This window comes from Myxine glutinosa, chromosome 1 (assembly GCF_964187855.1).
Source record: "Myxine glutinosa chromosome 1, kmMyxGlut1.1, whole genome shotgun sequence".
In the NCBI taxonomy this organism is placed as follows: Eukaryota; Metazoa; Chordata; class Myxini; order Myxiniformes; family Myxinidae; genus Myxine; species Myxine glutinosa.
The window spans coordinates 153,305,686-153,319,203 of record NC_136261.1 but is presented as its reverse complement, the minus strand read 5'-3'; the positions used below and the strand labels follow the sequence as shown (position 1 = coordinate 153,319,203).

Here is a 13,518-nt window from a genome sequence, read left to right as displayed (position 1 = left end):
GGAAATCAGATCTGTCTCACTTGACATATCACGTGCCTTCGATACGGTCTGGATCCCCGCTCTGCTCAACAAACTCTCCTCCTATAGTATCCATGGAAATCTCCACTCATGGCTTGCGGACTTCCTCTCTGGTCGTAGGCAACGTGTGGCCCTGAATGGATTTCTCTCATCTCCCCCTTCCTGTTCTGGATGGAGTTCCCTAAGGTAGTGTTCTGGGCCCTGTTCTATTTCTGGTCTTCATCATTAATCTCTTCGACTCTCTGGAAAATCCTCTCTATCTCTTTGCTGACGACTCCACTCTCTGCCACTCCATTCCTCATCCCTCAGATCAGCAGTCTGCAGCCTCCTTACTCTCTGCAGACCTGGACAAAATCACAGACTGGTCAAACAAGTGGAACATGTCTTTCAATCCTGACAAATCTCACACTCTTACTATGTCTCTCCGAAAAGACCGACTGGAAAACCCTCCCATATACTTTCTCAACAATCCTCTCTAAGAAGTTCTGTCGCTCAAGCTTTTGGGTCTCATTATCTGCCATGATCTTTCTTGGGAAAACCACATTTGCAAGCTGGCCTCCAAAGCCAAATGCCGACTGGGCATCCTCTGTCGTGCGAAGTCTTTCCTTGGCACACCTGAATGAGCACACCTGAGCTCCTCACCACATACAAGGCTTTCATCCGCAGCTCAATGGAATACTGCTCTCCCCTCTGGGCTGGTGCTCCTGCCTCACACCGAGCTTGGCTTCACGCTGTTGAAACCAAAGCTTTCAGAATCATTGGAATCTCCTGCGATGAAGCTAACTCCGAGGGCCTTTCACTCACTCACCGCAGGCAGGTTGGTGGTCATTCTACAACTCCTCTCCGGCCTTGCTCCCCCAGCTCTCTTTGTGCTCTGTCCCCCAAATATTCCTACAGGTCGCATACGATCTGCCAGCAACCCTCTTATGGTTAAACTGCCAAAATCTAGGCTCTCTGCTCACCTTCACTCTTTCATTCCCCCTTTCTCCCACCTCTGGAACAAACTCCCCCACTCCCTTCAATCCCACTCCTCCCTCCAGGTCTTTAAAACAGCTGTTCACCACCATCTCTTATCTTCCCCCATCCAAAACCTTGATCTTTTCTACCCCCGCTAATTCACCCCAGATACCCTTTTTTGAAATTCCAACTTCTTTCCTGGAAGTCCTTACAATGTCCATATGTTTTATACCTCTCCCACCTCCCCCCAAGCCCTCTCCCTCCCACAGTTCTCTCGATGTCCCTGCTCTCAAATGTTGTGTTTGTGTCCTTCCCCCTCTCTCCCCATCTTGTCTACCGCTCCCCTTGTTTTGTGTTTTATGTGTCGGTTTGACTTTTTGTGTGATTAATGTTCGCTCTTTCACGAGCCTTGATCTTGTATACAAAAAAACCCAAAAAAAACTAGGTCATCAGGTATGGTAACACTACGCTGGGCACGAGGACCCTGCTCGACCTAGTTGGCTCAACCGGCGTCACCAACCGTCCACCTGCGGGGTTATGCGTGGCTTGTGGCTTCAAAGTGGTTGAGGTCGAGTAGCGGGTCCGATTAACCCCCTCATGAACCCTGCGTTCATACCAAAACTCAACTATTTTATCGTCCTTGACAAAGAAGAACTTGGTGGTGGTTCGTGTGCAGCCACCCGGCTGCCGGTTGCATCATTTTCTGTGGGCGCGTCTGCCGCTGATCCAATACCTTTCTATAACCAGTTATCCTGTACTCAATTTGCCGACCTCGGAAGGATGACAGGCTGAGTCAACCCCACCTGGCATTAATTCAACGGGATTCGAACTCAGGACCTTCAGATCCCAAACCCGTCACCCTAACCATAAGGAAAGAAGAACTAAAAAATACATTGATAAATATACCGATGCCCTCACTTTGTAGCCACCCTGTAGAAGTGTAAGTTCATTGTCGCTGGAGTATCTCCGCTATGCTCCATCAGGTGGATTGGTTGCATCAGGCTTGGATGTAGAAGTAGTGGTGAATGAACTCTACCATGTCATATGTCAGTGAGTAGATTTGCTTTCGTTAGCAACTGTTCTCAGACTAAAGGTCGCTCACTGCAGGTGAAGTGGTGTTGCCAAACAGTTGAACATTCATCCTTCATGTATCAAATTAATATTCCCTTTGTTTTTCTACTTCAAATTCCTGCTTCTTTTTGTAACTTTATTGAGGTTGTTGGAAGAAAAGAAAAGCATTTCGGTCCGGATTTGGGTTGGTAGTTAAATGTGAAACTAGAACGGCCCCCGGTAGAGCGCATACCTCTGTCAGGTTGAACAGTTTACGTTTTGTATCCCACTGATAGGCCGGATCTGGATTTGGACCTGAACCAAAATCGAATCACTTGTTCTTGTCGCCTACCAAACTTGTCCACCAAGTTTAGTCATAACTCGTCCATAACCTTTTGAGATATCCAGCTCACCGACAGAGAAACAGACGGAGACGAAGGTTGCACAGGTAAAACTGATGCATATGATAAGCTAACCTGAAAATTGAACAGAAACAGCTGCTCTCGAACTCATCGGTTTATGGTTTGTTTGTGATAATTTATATAACTAGGGCGTGCCCGTACGTGGGTGCAAAAAAACATGCGTGCAAACAACAACAACAAAAAAAAACTTTGAAACCACGTGGCAGTAACGACCACAGAACCCCCCCCTCTATTTACATGAAATGGTTTGGTCCATTCGCAAAGCCAAAGCGAACGGCTTGCGAGTACGGTAGAACCCCCCCCCCCCCCCCCCTCTATTTACATGAAATGGTTTGGTCCATTCGCAAAGCCAAAGCGAACGGCGAACGGCTAAATCGCCATAGCTCGGTAACTACTTCTCCGATTAATATGAAACCTTGAAAAGGCACATCCTCAGGTCCCCAGCAATATACCTGGCAAGTTTCAAGTATATCGGACCCGTGGTTGTCGAGAAACAGCGGTCACAGACAAACACACAGACACACACACAGACACACACACAGACACACACACAGACACAGACACAGAGATTACTGGAATTATAGATAGATGTTGTTAATTTGTGACTTTGGATTAACGGTTAACGTGCCTTAACATCTTAGGGTCTTGAGTTTGAGACCCTCCCGGTCCGTTAAATAACAACAGGTGGGTTGACCCAGCCTGGCATCCTTCCGAGGTTGGCAAAATGAGTACCAGCTTCCTGGGAACAGGGGGACACTGCATCAGCAGCACAGCCACTCTCCCAGCAATGATGTAACCAGAAGCCACAGGCTGTACACGAAATAAGTTAGTACGACTGTAATACTTCGCTAGGGCTGGCAGGATAATTTTAGTATGGAAACTCTTCTGCTTAAGCCTGCTTAAGGTTGGAATTTCGACTCAGCTATAAACTGCCATCCTGGTGTTTCACAATTAAGGCAATGATGCATCAATGTATACACACCCTGTCCCTTGGATGAACGTTAACCAGGGGTGTGTTCAGCTACCAAGCATCTAGTTGATTCTTGCAAAGCCAGCCGTTCCTTATCAACGGTTTCCAATGAAGTGTTTGTTTGAATGGTAATTTGGTAAACTTGTAACACACGAAACTTGGTAACTTGGTTTGTACAAGAAACCTGGTAACTTGGTTTGTACAAGAAACTTGGTTTGTACAAGAAACCTGGTAACTTGGTTTGTACAAGAAACTTGGTTTGTACAAGAAACTTGGTAACTTGGTTTGTACAAGAAACTTGGTTTGTACAAGAAACCTGGTAACTTGGTTTGTACAAGAAACTTGGTAACTTAGTTTGTACAAGAAACCTGGTAACTTGGTTTGTACAAGAAACTTGGTAACTTAGTTTGTACAAGAAACCTGGTAACTTGGTTTGTACAAGAAACCTGGTAACTTGGTTTGTACAAGAAACTTGGTTTGTACAAGAAACTTGGTAACTTGGTTTGTACAAGAAACTTGGTAACTTAGTTTGTACAAGAAACCTGGTAACTTGGTTTGTACAAGAAACTTGGTAACTTAGTTTGTACAAGAAACCTGGTAACTTGGTTTGTACAAGAAACTTGGTTTGTACAAGAAACTTGGTAACTTGGTTTGTACAAGAAACTTGGTAACTTGGTTTGTACAAGAAACTTGGTTTGTACAAGAAACCTGATAACTTCGTTTGTACAAGAAACTTGGTTTGTACAAGAAACTTGGTAACTTGGTTTGTACAAGAAACTTGGTAACTTAGTTTGTACAAGAAACCTGGTAACTTGGTTTGTACAAGAAACCTGGTAACTTGGTTTGTACAAGAAACTTGGTTTGTACAAGAAACCTGGTAACTTGGTTTGTACAAGAAACTTGGTTTGTACAAGAAACTTGGTTTGTACAAGAAACTTGGTTTGTACAAGAAACTTGGTAACTTGGTTTGTACAAGAAACTTGGTTTGTACAAGAAACTTGGTAACTTGGTTTGTACAAGAAACCTGGTAACTTGGTTTGTACAAGAAACCTGGTAACTTGGTTTGTACAAGAAACTTGGTTTGTACAAGAAACTTGGTAACTTGGTTTGTACAAGAAACTTGGTAACTTGGTTTGTACAAGAAACTTGGTAACTGCAAGGACACCCGATCTACAATCACAAGTGGGTTGTGAACGTTTAAAAAAACAAAACTCACGAATTAATACGCGAGTTATCGCCGGCATCCTGAACAAATTACAAATCCTGAACATCCTGAACAAATAACACTTCGGGTAGCAAACTCAAGCAGTCTGTTCGTCTCTGACTTATTCCTTCCTTCATACCAGGTTACCTTGCGACTTATCACAGCGTGGCTGGAGCTCCTACACGAAAAACAAATTAATGTTCCCACGTTGTCACATGTGAACGGCAGTCTTCGGTTACTAAGGGCAACCAAGACTTGGTACTTAATTCCTGCTCTCTCTCCACTTATCATTGCAACAATAAACTCCTCCCTGTCTACAGGCAACGTCCCACCATCCCTCAAAATTGCTGCTGTTACCCCCATTCTAAAAAAACCTGGTCTAAACCCTGACACCCTAAATAACTTCAGACCCATCTCCAACCTACCCTTTCTGTCGAAAGTTTTGGAACGCGCTGTAGCCACTCAACTCAAACATCATCTCTCTGCCAATAACCTGTATGAAACATTCCAATCCGGATTCCGCTCCAACCACAGTACTGAAACTGCTCTCCTCAAAATCACCAACGACCTTCTCCTCTCCTCTGACGCTGGCAACCTCAACATTCTCATCCTCCTCGACCTCAGCACTGCCTTTGACACCATCAATCACACCATCCTCCTCACCCGACTTGAAACCACCTTTAACATTACCGGCACTGCCCTCTCTTGGATTAAATCATACCTCTCTGACAGACGCCAGTTCATCTCCATCAATAACTGCAAATCCCCCACTGCTCCCCTCCCCCAAGGTGTCCCCCAAGGTTCAGTTCTTGGCCCCCTCCTCTTCATCCTTTACCTGTCCCCCCTCGGTCACTTAATCCGCCGTCATGGTCTCCAATTCCACTGCTTCGCCGATGACATCCAGCTTTTCATCTCCACCAAGTCCATCTCCACCGCCACCCACTCTATCCTGACAAACTGCATCACTGAAATAAAATCCTGGCTTCAAATCAACTTCCTCAAACTTAACTGTGATGAATCTGAAATAATCATCATTGGCCCAAAAACGCTCACCAAGTCCACCCATAACTTTTCCCTCAACATCGACGGTATCCCAGTATCCACCTCCCCTCACATCCGGAATCTTGGCATCATCTTTGACCAAACCCTCTCCTTCGACAAATACACTAAACAGATCACAAAGACAGCCTCTTTCACCTGAAAAACATCGCCCGTCTCCGTCCATCCCTCTCCTCCACGGCTGCACAAACCCTCATCCACGCCTTCATCACCTCCCGTCTGGACTACTGCAATAGCCTCCTTTATGGTTCACCCTCAACAATCACCAATAAACTCCAATACATTCAGAACTCCGCTGCCCGTCTACTGACCCATTCCCGGACCCGTGACCACATCACCCCCGTCCTTTACAAGCTTCACTGGCTCCCCATCCCCCAGAGAATCCAGTACAAAATCCTCCTCTTTACCTACAAAGCCCTCCATAACCTGGCCCCATCCTACCTGGCTGACCTCCTCTCCAGACACACTCCCACCCGCAACCTCCGCTCTGCTGGTACCAACCTCCTGACCCCCCCCCCCCCCATCCGGACCAAATTTAGATCCTGGGGGGACAGGGCCTTCTCCATCGCTGCTCCCACCCTCTGGAACTCGCTACCTCACACCATCAGCGACTCCTCCTCACTCACCACATTCAAAACATCACTCAAGACCCACCTGTTCAACACTGCATTCAACATTTAACCCACAGCATCTAACCCCTGACTATCACTTCTCCTTCTCCCTCCTTTGTGCTTTGAATATTTCCCTATTGATTCTTCTTTTTTTGCAATTGTTGTTTTTATGTTTTGCTATGCATTATGTTTTGCACTCTGTCAAAGCGTCTTTGGGCTTCATGAAAAGCGCTATATAAAATAAATGCATTATTATTATTATTATTAATTAGCCACTTCAATTAATTAATTGTTCTACTGTGACGTTGTATTGTACGATATCGGGTGGCATCATTTTTGGATAAATCATCGGTCTAGTCCTTTTCGTCTTCGAACAAATATGCTCCAAAGAGGAAATCGCATTGAAACGTAGCTCGCAGCAACGTACACGCTGAAAGTGCCACGTGACATGACGGCGCTGCGTAGCACGCAGCAACGAACTCGCTGAAAGTGCCACGTGACGACGGTGCTACGTATCACTATCACGCAGCAACGTACACGCTGAAAGTGCCACGTGACATGACGGCGCTACGTAACACGCAGCAACGTATTCGCTGAAAGTGCCACGTGACATGACGGCGCTACGTGTCACGCAGCAACGTACTCGCTGAAAGTGCCACGTGACATGACGGCGCTACGTATGACGCAGAACGTACTCGCTGAAAGTGCCACGTGACATGACGGCGCGACACGTCGCTAAAGAACTACTTTCAGTGCCGTGAAGCGGTTTTGTGGCGGTCGAGCGGAAAGCTAAACGGCGTATTTATTATAATACTTTAGTATGGCACATCAATTACTTAATGTTCCAACATAGATATAACACAATTTAAATATCGAAGTACAGTACAAAGCGTCGAAAATACGCTTGAGTGCGTTGCCTGAGGAATTAGTGAATAAAACGTATATTTACGAACAGTATTTCAAGGGATTTACATTTTAAATCGCAAAATATTTACATTCTATAAAACGATGGAAAATGAAAGGAAATATTAGATCGTAAGTTTCCAGGAAACGGAATTGTGAGGAATTATGTTATTTGAGCGGAGGCGTGCTGGATGACGTGGATGAGTAAAGCGAGCGAGGCGCCGCGGAGTGATATTTGCCACAGGACTTGTGGTGCTTGTTATAACGCCTGACGAGGGGGTTGGAAGTTATTGTTTTAGAACACGTCTGGATACGATAGTAATAGTAACTCGACACGAAGGATAGGCTTCGTACGTTTGAAAATACTGGCGGTGGCTACTGTGGTTTTGGTAGTTTAACAACCGTTATCGATTTACTAAAATTACTTGACGTTGTTTCATTGAAGAAGACCTGTTGTGGGGAAGGATAAAGCTGAGAAATGGTTGCCAAGCAGAGGATGCGAGTGGCGAACGAGAAACACAGCAAGAACATCACGCAGCGGGGGAATGTGTCCAAGACGACGGTGAGAGTCCGCCTGAGGGTTGCCCCGGGTCCGCCATGCGCGCACTCCACCCCGGGGATCTCGCAATCCGAGGCCGGTCTGGTTAGCGGCCTCGTCGTTACTCCTGCTGTGTGTGCTCCGTGTCCCGCAGAAACCCCAGGACGACAAGTACCCAGTGGGACCGTGGCTCCTGGCGCTCTTCGTGTTCGTGGTTTGCGGCTCGGGTGGGTCATGCACTCTCCCGCATATTCCAAACACGAACACCTCGTCACATCGACCGTTTCAGTTTCTCATTTTGAACATGTACCTCGTAAGACGCGTGTTGCTTGTTCATGGATCACTATGGCACATCCTTCCTGTTCGTTCCTGTTCGACGTTTGTTCACATTAAGTTTTCTCAACCTTTTCCCCTTCATCTGTAGTTACCCCCCCCCCCCCCCCTGCTCACCCCTTGTTGTTTTTGGGGTGATGTTGGTGTTAAGATTTACATTATATTCCGTTTCACCCTCTTCATCCAGCCTCCCCCAAAAAAATACACAACTGGTAATGAATTACTAAATTGCTCAAAAGTGTGTGTGTGTGTGTGTGTGTGTGTGTGTGTGTGTGTGTGTGTGTGTGTGTGTGTGTGTGTGTGTGTGTGTGTGTGTGTGTGTGTGTGTGTGTGTGTGTACGTATACATACTGTGTGTGTGTACGTATACATACTGTGTGTGTGTACGTATACATACTGTGTGTGTGTGTACGTATACATACTGTGTGTGTGTGTACGTATACATACTGTGTGTGTGTGTACGTATACATACTGTGTGTGTGTGTACGTATACATACTGTGTGTGTGTGTACGTATACATACTGTGTGTGTGTGTACGTATACATACTGTGTGTGTGTGTACGTATACATACTGTGTGTGTGTGTACGTATACATACTGTGTGTGTGTGTACGTATACATACTGTGTGTGTGTGTACGTATACATACTGTGTGTGTGTGTACGTATACATACTGTGTGTGTGTGTACGTATACATACTGTGTGTGTGTGTACGTATACATACTGTGTGTGTGTGTACGTATACATACTGTGTGTGTGTGTACGTATACATACTGTGTGTGTGTGTACGTATACATACTGTGTGTGTGTGTACGTATACATACTGTGTGTGTGTGTACGTATACATACTGTGTGTGTGTGTACGTATACATACTGTGTGTGTGTGTACGTATACATACTGTGTGTGTGTGTACGTATACATACTGTGTGTGTGTGTACGTATACATACTGTGTGTGTGTGTACGTATACATACTGTGTGTGTGTGTACGTATACATACTGTGTGTGTGTGTACGTATACATACTGTGTGTGTGTGTACGTATACATACTGTGTGTGTGTGTACGTATACATACTGTGTGTGTGTGTACGTATACATACTGTGTGTGTGTGTACGTATACATACTGTGTGTGTGTGTACGTATACATACTGTGTGTGTGTGTACGTATACATACTGTGTGTGTGTGTACGTATACATACTGTGTGTGTGTGTACGTATACATACTGTGTGTGTGTGTACGTATACATACTGTGTGTGTGTGTACGTATACATACTGTGTGTGTGTGTACGTATACATACTGTGTGTGTGTGTACGTATACATACTGTGTGTGTGTGTACGTATACATACTGTGTGTGTGTGTACGTATACATACTGTGTGTGTGTGTACGTATACATACTGTGTGTGTGTGTACGTATACATACTGTGTGTGTGTGTACGTATACATACTGTGTGTGTGTACGTATACATACTGTGTGTGTGTACGTATACATACGTGTGTGTGTACGTATACATACGTGTGTGTGTACGTATACATACGTGTGTGTGTGTGTGTGTGTGTGTGTACGTGTGTGTGTGTGTGTGTGTGTGTGTGTGTGTGTGTGTGTGTGTGTGTGTGTGTGTGTGTGTGTGTGTGTGTGTGTGTGTGTGTGTGTGTGTGTGTATACATGTGTGTGTGTGTGTATACATACATACATGTGTGTGTGTGTGTGTATACATACATACGTGTGTGTGTGTGTATGTATACATACGTGTGTGTATGTATACATACGTGTGTGTGTGTGTACGTATACATACGTGTGTGTGTGTGTACGTATACATACGTGTGTGTGTGTGTACGTATACATACGTGTGTGTGTGTGTGTGTGTGTGTGTGTGTGTGTGTGTGTGTGTGTGTGTGTGTGTGTGTGTGTGTGTGTGTGTGTGTGTGTGTGTGTGTGTGTGTGTGTGTGTGTGTGTGTGTGTGTGTGTGTGTGTGGTAGGTACGTGGTACGTGGTACGTGTACAAATCACAATGAGGTATCCTGGAAGAATTTGTAATGCGGGTTCATTGGTGAAATAAGCTTCTAACGGGGAGTGTGGGTGGTGGAGTGGATTGTGACACGTACTCATCAGGGTATGGTGTCTGGGTTGGGGGGAGGGAAAGAGTGGGGTGTATCATGACACACACTCATGAGGGTACAGTGATTGGTACCAGGGATGGTGGAGTGGATTGTATGTGACGTACTCCAGGAATGGTGGAGCGATTCATGACACGTCGACACACTGTCTTGTCACAACCCTGAGGCACAGTGTCTGCGCCATTCCTCTTGTGTTGTTTACCTTACGAGCTTCCATTGCTCAGTTCAGGCTGCTATTCCAGTAATGATTAACAGCCTATCTTGCTAACCTTGGGGTTAGATGCCAGCTGTTTGTATGGTACTTGCCTAACCCTGTTGCACACGTTTGTGCTTCTCTGCATTTAACCCGAGAGTTGTTTTCTGTCCCCATTGCGAGTCGTAACGCCACGATAGTGCAGATTAAAGGTGAATTGGCGATGCACTTTGGTCAACGGTGCCCATTCAATTTGTGCTTTCGATGTTTTTATTTTATTTTATATACATCGTCTCGGCTCATAGAAGAGAGAACCTGTTTTACTATTCCGCTTTTGACCAACCCCTTTGCTCATGCATTATTTTCCTTCTGTTATTAATAGTGCAAGTCCTTTACGCATGATCCGTTGAGTGTACTAGCTCCTCCACGAGCCTCGATTATGTGTTCAAAAAAAAACGTGGAGAAATGCCTTTGGGGATCCAATGATTCTTCACCATTGGGAGATCGGGCCCAAAACGATACATAGGAGAACATCTCAAAAAGTTATGGATGGATTTGGCTGAAACTCGTTGGACAGTTTGTGTGTGTGACGAGGAAGAATCGATTCAAATTTGGTGAAGATCCGGAGCTGGATCTGGTTAGTACAATTTTTTTAAAGTGATTCTTCACCATTTGGAAATGGGGCCGAAACTGACATATTGCAGGATATCTCAAAAAGTTGTGGACGGATTCGGACGAAATTTGGCAGAGAGGTAGTGCATGTGACGATGACAAAATGATTAGATTTTGGTGAAGATCCAGATTCGGCTAGTAGAATTTTAAGTGATTCTTCACCATTGGGAGATGGGGCCAAAAACTATATATATATATATATATAAGGATATCTCAAAAAGTTGTGGACGGATTCAGACGAAACTTGGTGTAGAGGTTTGGTGTGCGACGACAACAAATCGATTCCATTTTGGTGAAGATCTGAATATGGATTCGTATATGAGAGTTATTTAATACTATTCCGTGGGACACCTGTTACATATTTCTTCTTTGGATGTGTTGTAGAGTTATCCTTGATCCACAGTTGCTGTAAATACATATATATTTAAAGTTCTTGCAGTAATATTGCAAGTGTCGATGTGCACAAACCTGCACATGTACTGTGTGTGTATATTGCGGTTACGTTTTGCAGGTACAAATATAACCTGGTCATGTTTCATACCTTTTCAGTATTTTGAGGCTGTATTTTGAGGCTGTATTTTATTCATCTTTTCCGAGTTGCAAGGGCAGAGATCATTGTTTAAGCTGATGTATGCGCACTGAATATAATGCAGCTTATATGAAATAATAATGATAGGTTTTATCAACTGAAGGCTGATGAAGGTGTGCAAACTGTCAGGGGAGGAGGCAGGGAGTAAAGCAACATTGCCATTTTGGGTATTAGCTCTGGCTTAGACTCTTGGAGCAAGAGAGGGTGCAATAATACATAATTACAAGAACAAGCCGAATAATACATAATTACAAGAACAAGCCGAATAATACATAATTACAAGAACAAGCCGAATAATACATAATTACAAGAACAAGCCGAATAATACATAATTACAAGAACAAGCCGAATAATACATAATTGCATCGGAGCACCTTCACGTCTGTTTTCCAAAATACAGCTTTGGTGCTTAAACTTAGGGGTTTTCCATAAGCGATGTCTAGGCAACACCAAATATTAATACTTTTGGTTTTATTGGATTTGGAGGTTGGGATGGTCATGGATCCATGACCCTGTTGATATGAATTGGTGTTGCTCGCATATTTGATACAGATGATGCATGTTGAAGATTGATCATCTTGTGGGAATTTGTTGCAAGTCTTCCTACGAAGTTGTCTGCTTTGATGAACGATTCTTTATTATTCCCCCGAATCCGCAGCGGCCTTTTACCCGGTTATGGCGCAGACTTTTTCTTTTCATACGTGCCCGTGTTTGTTTTTGCAGCCATCTTCCAAATCATACAGAGCATCCGCATGGGATCGTAAGTGCTCGTCCGCCCAGCCACCTCACCTGCCTGCTTGCCTCACCCACCTGCCAACCTCACCTGCTCGCCTCGCCCAGCCTCTTCGCTTGCCGTACTCGCCCTGCCAAGAAAGACTTATGAAGACCAGCCTAGCTGCCTACTCGTTGGACCAAGGGGTTTGAGTAAAGGGATACAAAATGAATCTCAGATTGGGTGCAGTGACTTAGAGGAGGTAGGTGTTCGCAAGGGGAGGAGTTTAGAGTTAGGTGCCCCAGATATGAAGAAATGGAGTAGCTGGAATGGGTAAAATCATTCTCATTAGTGTGGGGGAAATGAAACTTGCCAAGATTATTGGTCACATTAGCCTGGCTCAGGCATAGCCAAATGTGTTAATGATAACATCCTTTACTATGTAGGTTATTTTTATTCTATCTCTTACCATACCACTGTGTACCCCCTTTCATTGCCTTTCCATACTTGTAAATTTGATTCCTCCCCTTTCCTAACACCATATTGTGTTTCTCATGTGAATTTCCTGGTCTCTGCGTCAACTCCTGATAATTATTTCATCTGTTCCCAGCACTCGTACATGTACATTGATTCTGTAATAAACCTCCCATTTGCTTTCATTTATTCTGTGCCACTTACAGCATTTGCATATGCAAGAGTCACCCAAATAATAATAATTAATAATAGTTTGTGGATAGTTATCAGAGTATCTTATTAGGCTATTTGTACATTTCTTGCCAGCATGCCCTTGTGCCACACAATAGATCTATTCATTTACAGCAGACAAACTTTCGTTCAGATTAGCAAGATTGGTACAAGATTGTTATGGCTCCGCCGACGAAGTCGCCGGAGGCATTATGTTTTCAGGTTGTCTGTCCTTCCATGATGGGTTTTCGTTGCCGCGATAACTTGAGAACGGCTGAAGGGATCCTAGTCAAACTTGGTGCAGGTGTGTACGAGGGGCAGTCAATAAGTAGCCTTAAAATATTTTTCACAACTTCTTTATTGCATGTACGTGTGTAACAACTGTTATTTTTCAACATAATCTCCATTGCGTTCAATGCATTTTTTTCCAGCACTTTATTAAGGCCTGGATTCTTCGAGAGAAAAAACATTTGGCCGCTTGTGTAG

General features: G+C 44.4%; 1 protein-coding gene across 1 annotated transcript; it reads left to right on the top strand.

Annotated features, from left to right (window-relative positions):
• Positions 1-7,000: 7,000 nt before the first annotated feature.
• On the top strand, positions 7,001-13,007 carry SERP2 (stress associated endoplasmic reticulum protein family member 2). Its single transcript, XM_068120323.2, has 3 exons — positions 7,001-7,756; positions 7,887-7,959; positions 12,360-13,007. Exons 1-3 carry the CDS (start codon positions 7,673-7,675, stop codon positions 12,398-12,400), a joined length of 198 nt encoding a protein of 65 aa, XP_067976424.1. The 5' UTR covers positions 7,001-7,672; the 3' UTR covers positions 12,401-13,007.
• Positions 13,008-13,518: the final 511 nt, after the last annotated feature.

Excerpts from the sequence above, each read along its gene's own strand:
- SERP2 (XM_068120323.2), top strand. The coding sequence starts at position 7,673 with ATGGTTGCCAAGCAGAGGATGCGAGTGGCGAACGAGAAACACAGCAAG. Across the intron at positions 7,757-7,886 it reads GGAATGTGTCCAAGACGACG|AAACCCCAGGACGACAAGTA; the intron begins GTGAGAGTCCGC and ends CGTGTCCCGCAG. Across the intron at positions 7,960-12,359 it reads GTTCGTGGTTTGCGGCTCGG|CCATCTTCCAAATCATACAG; the intron begins GTGGGTCATGCA and ends TTGTTTTTGCAG.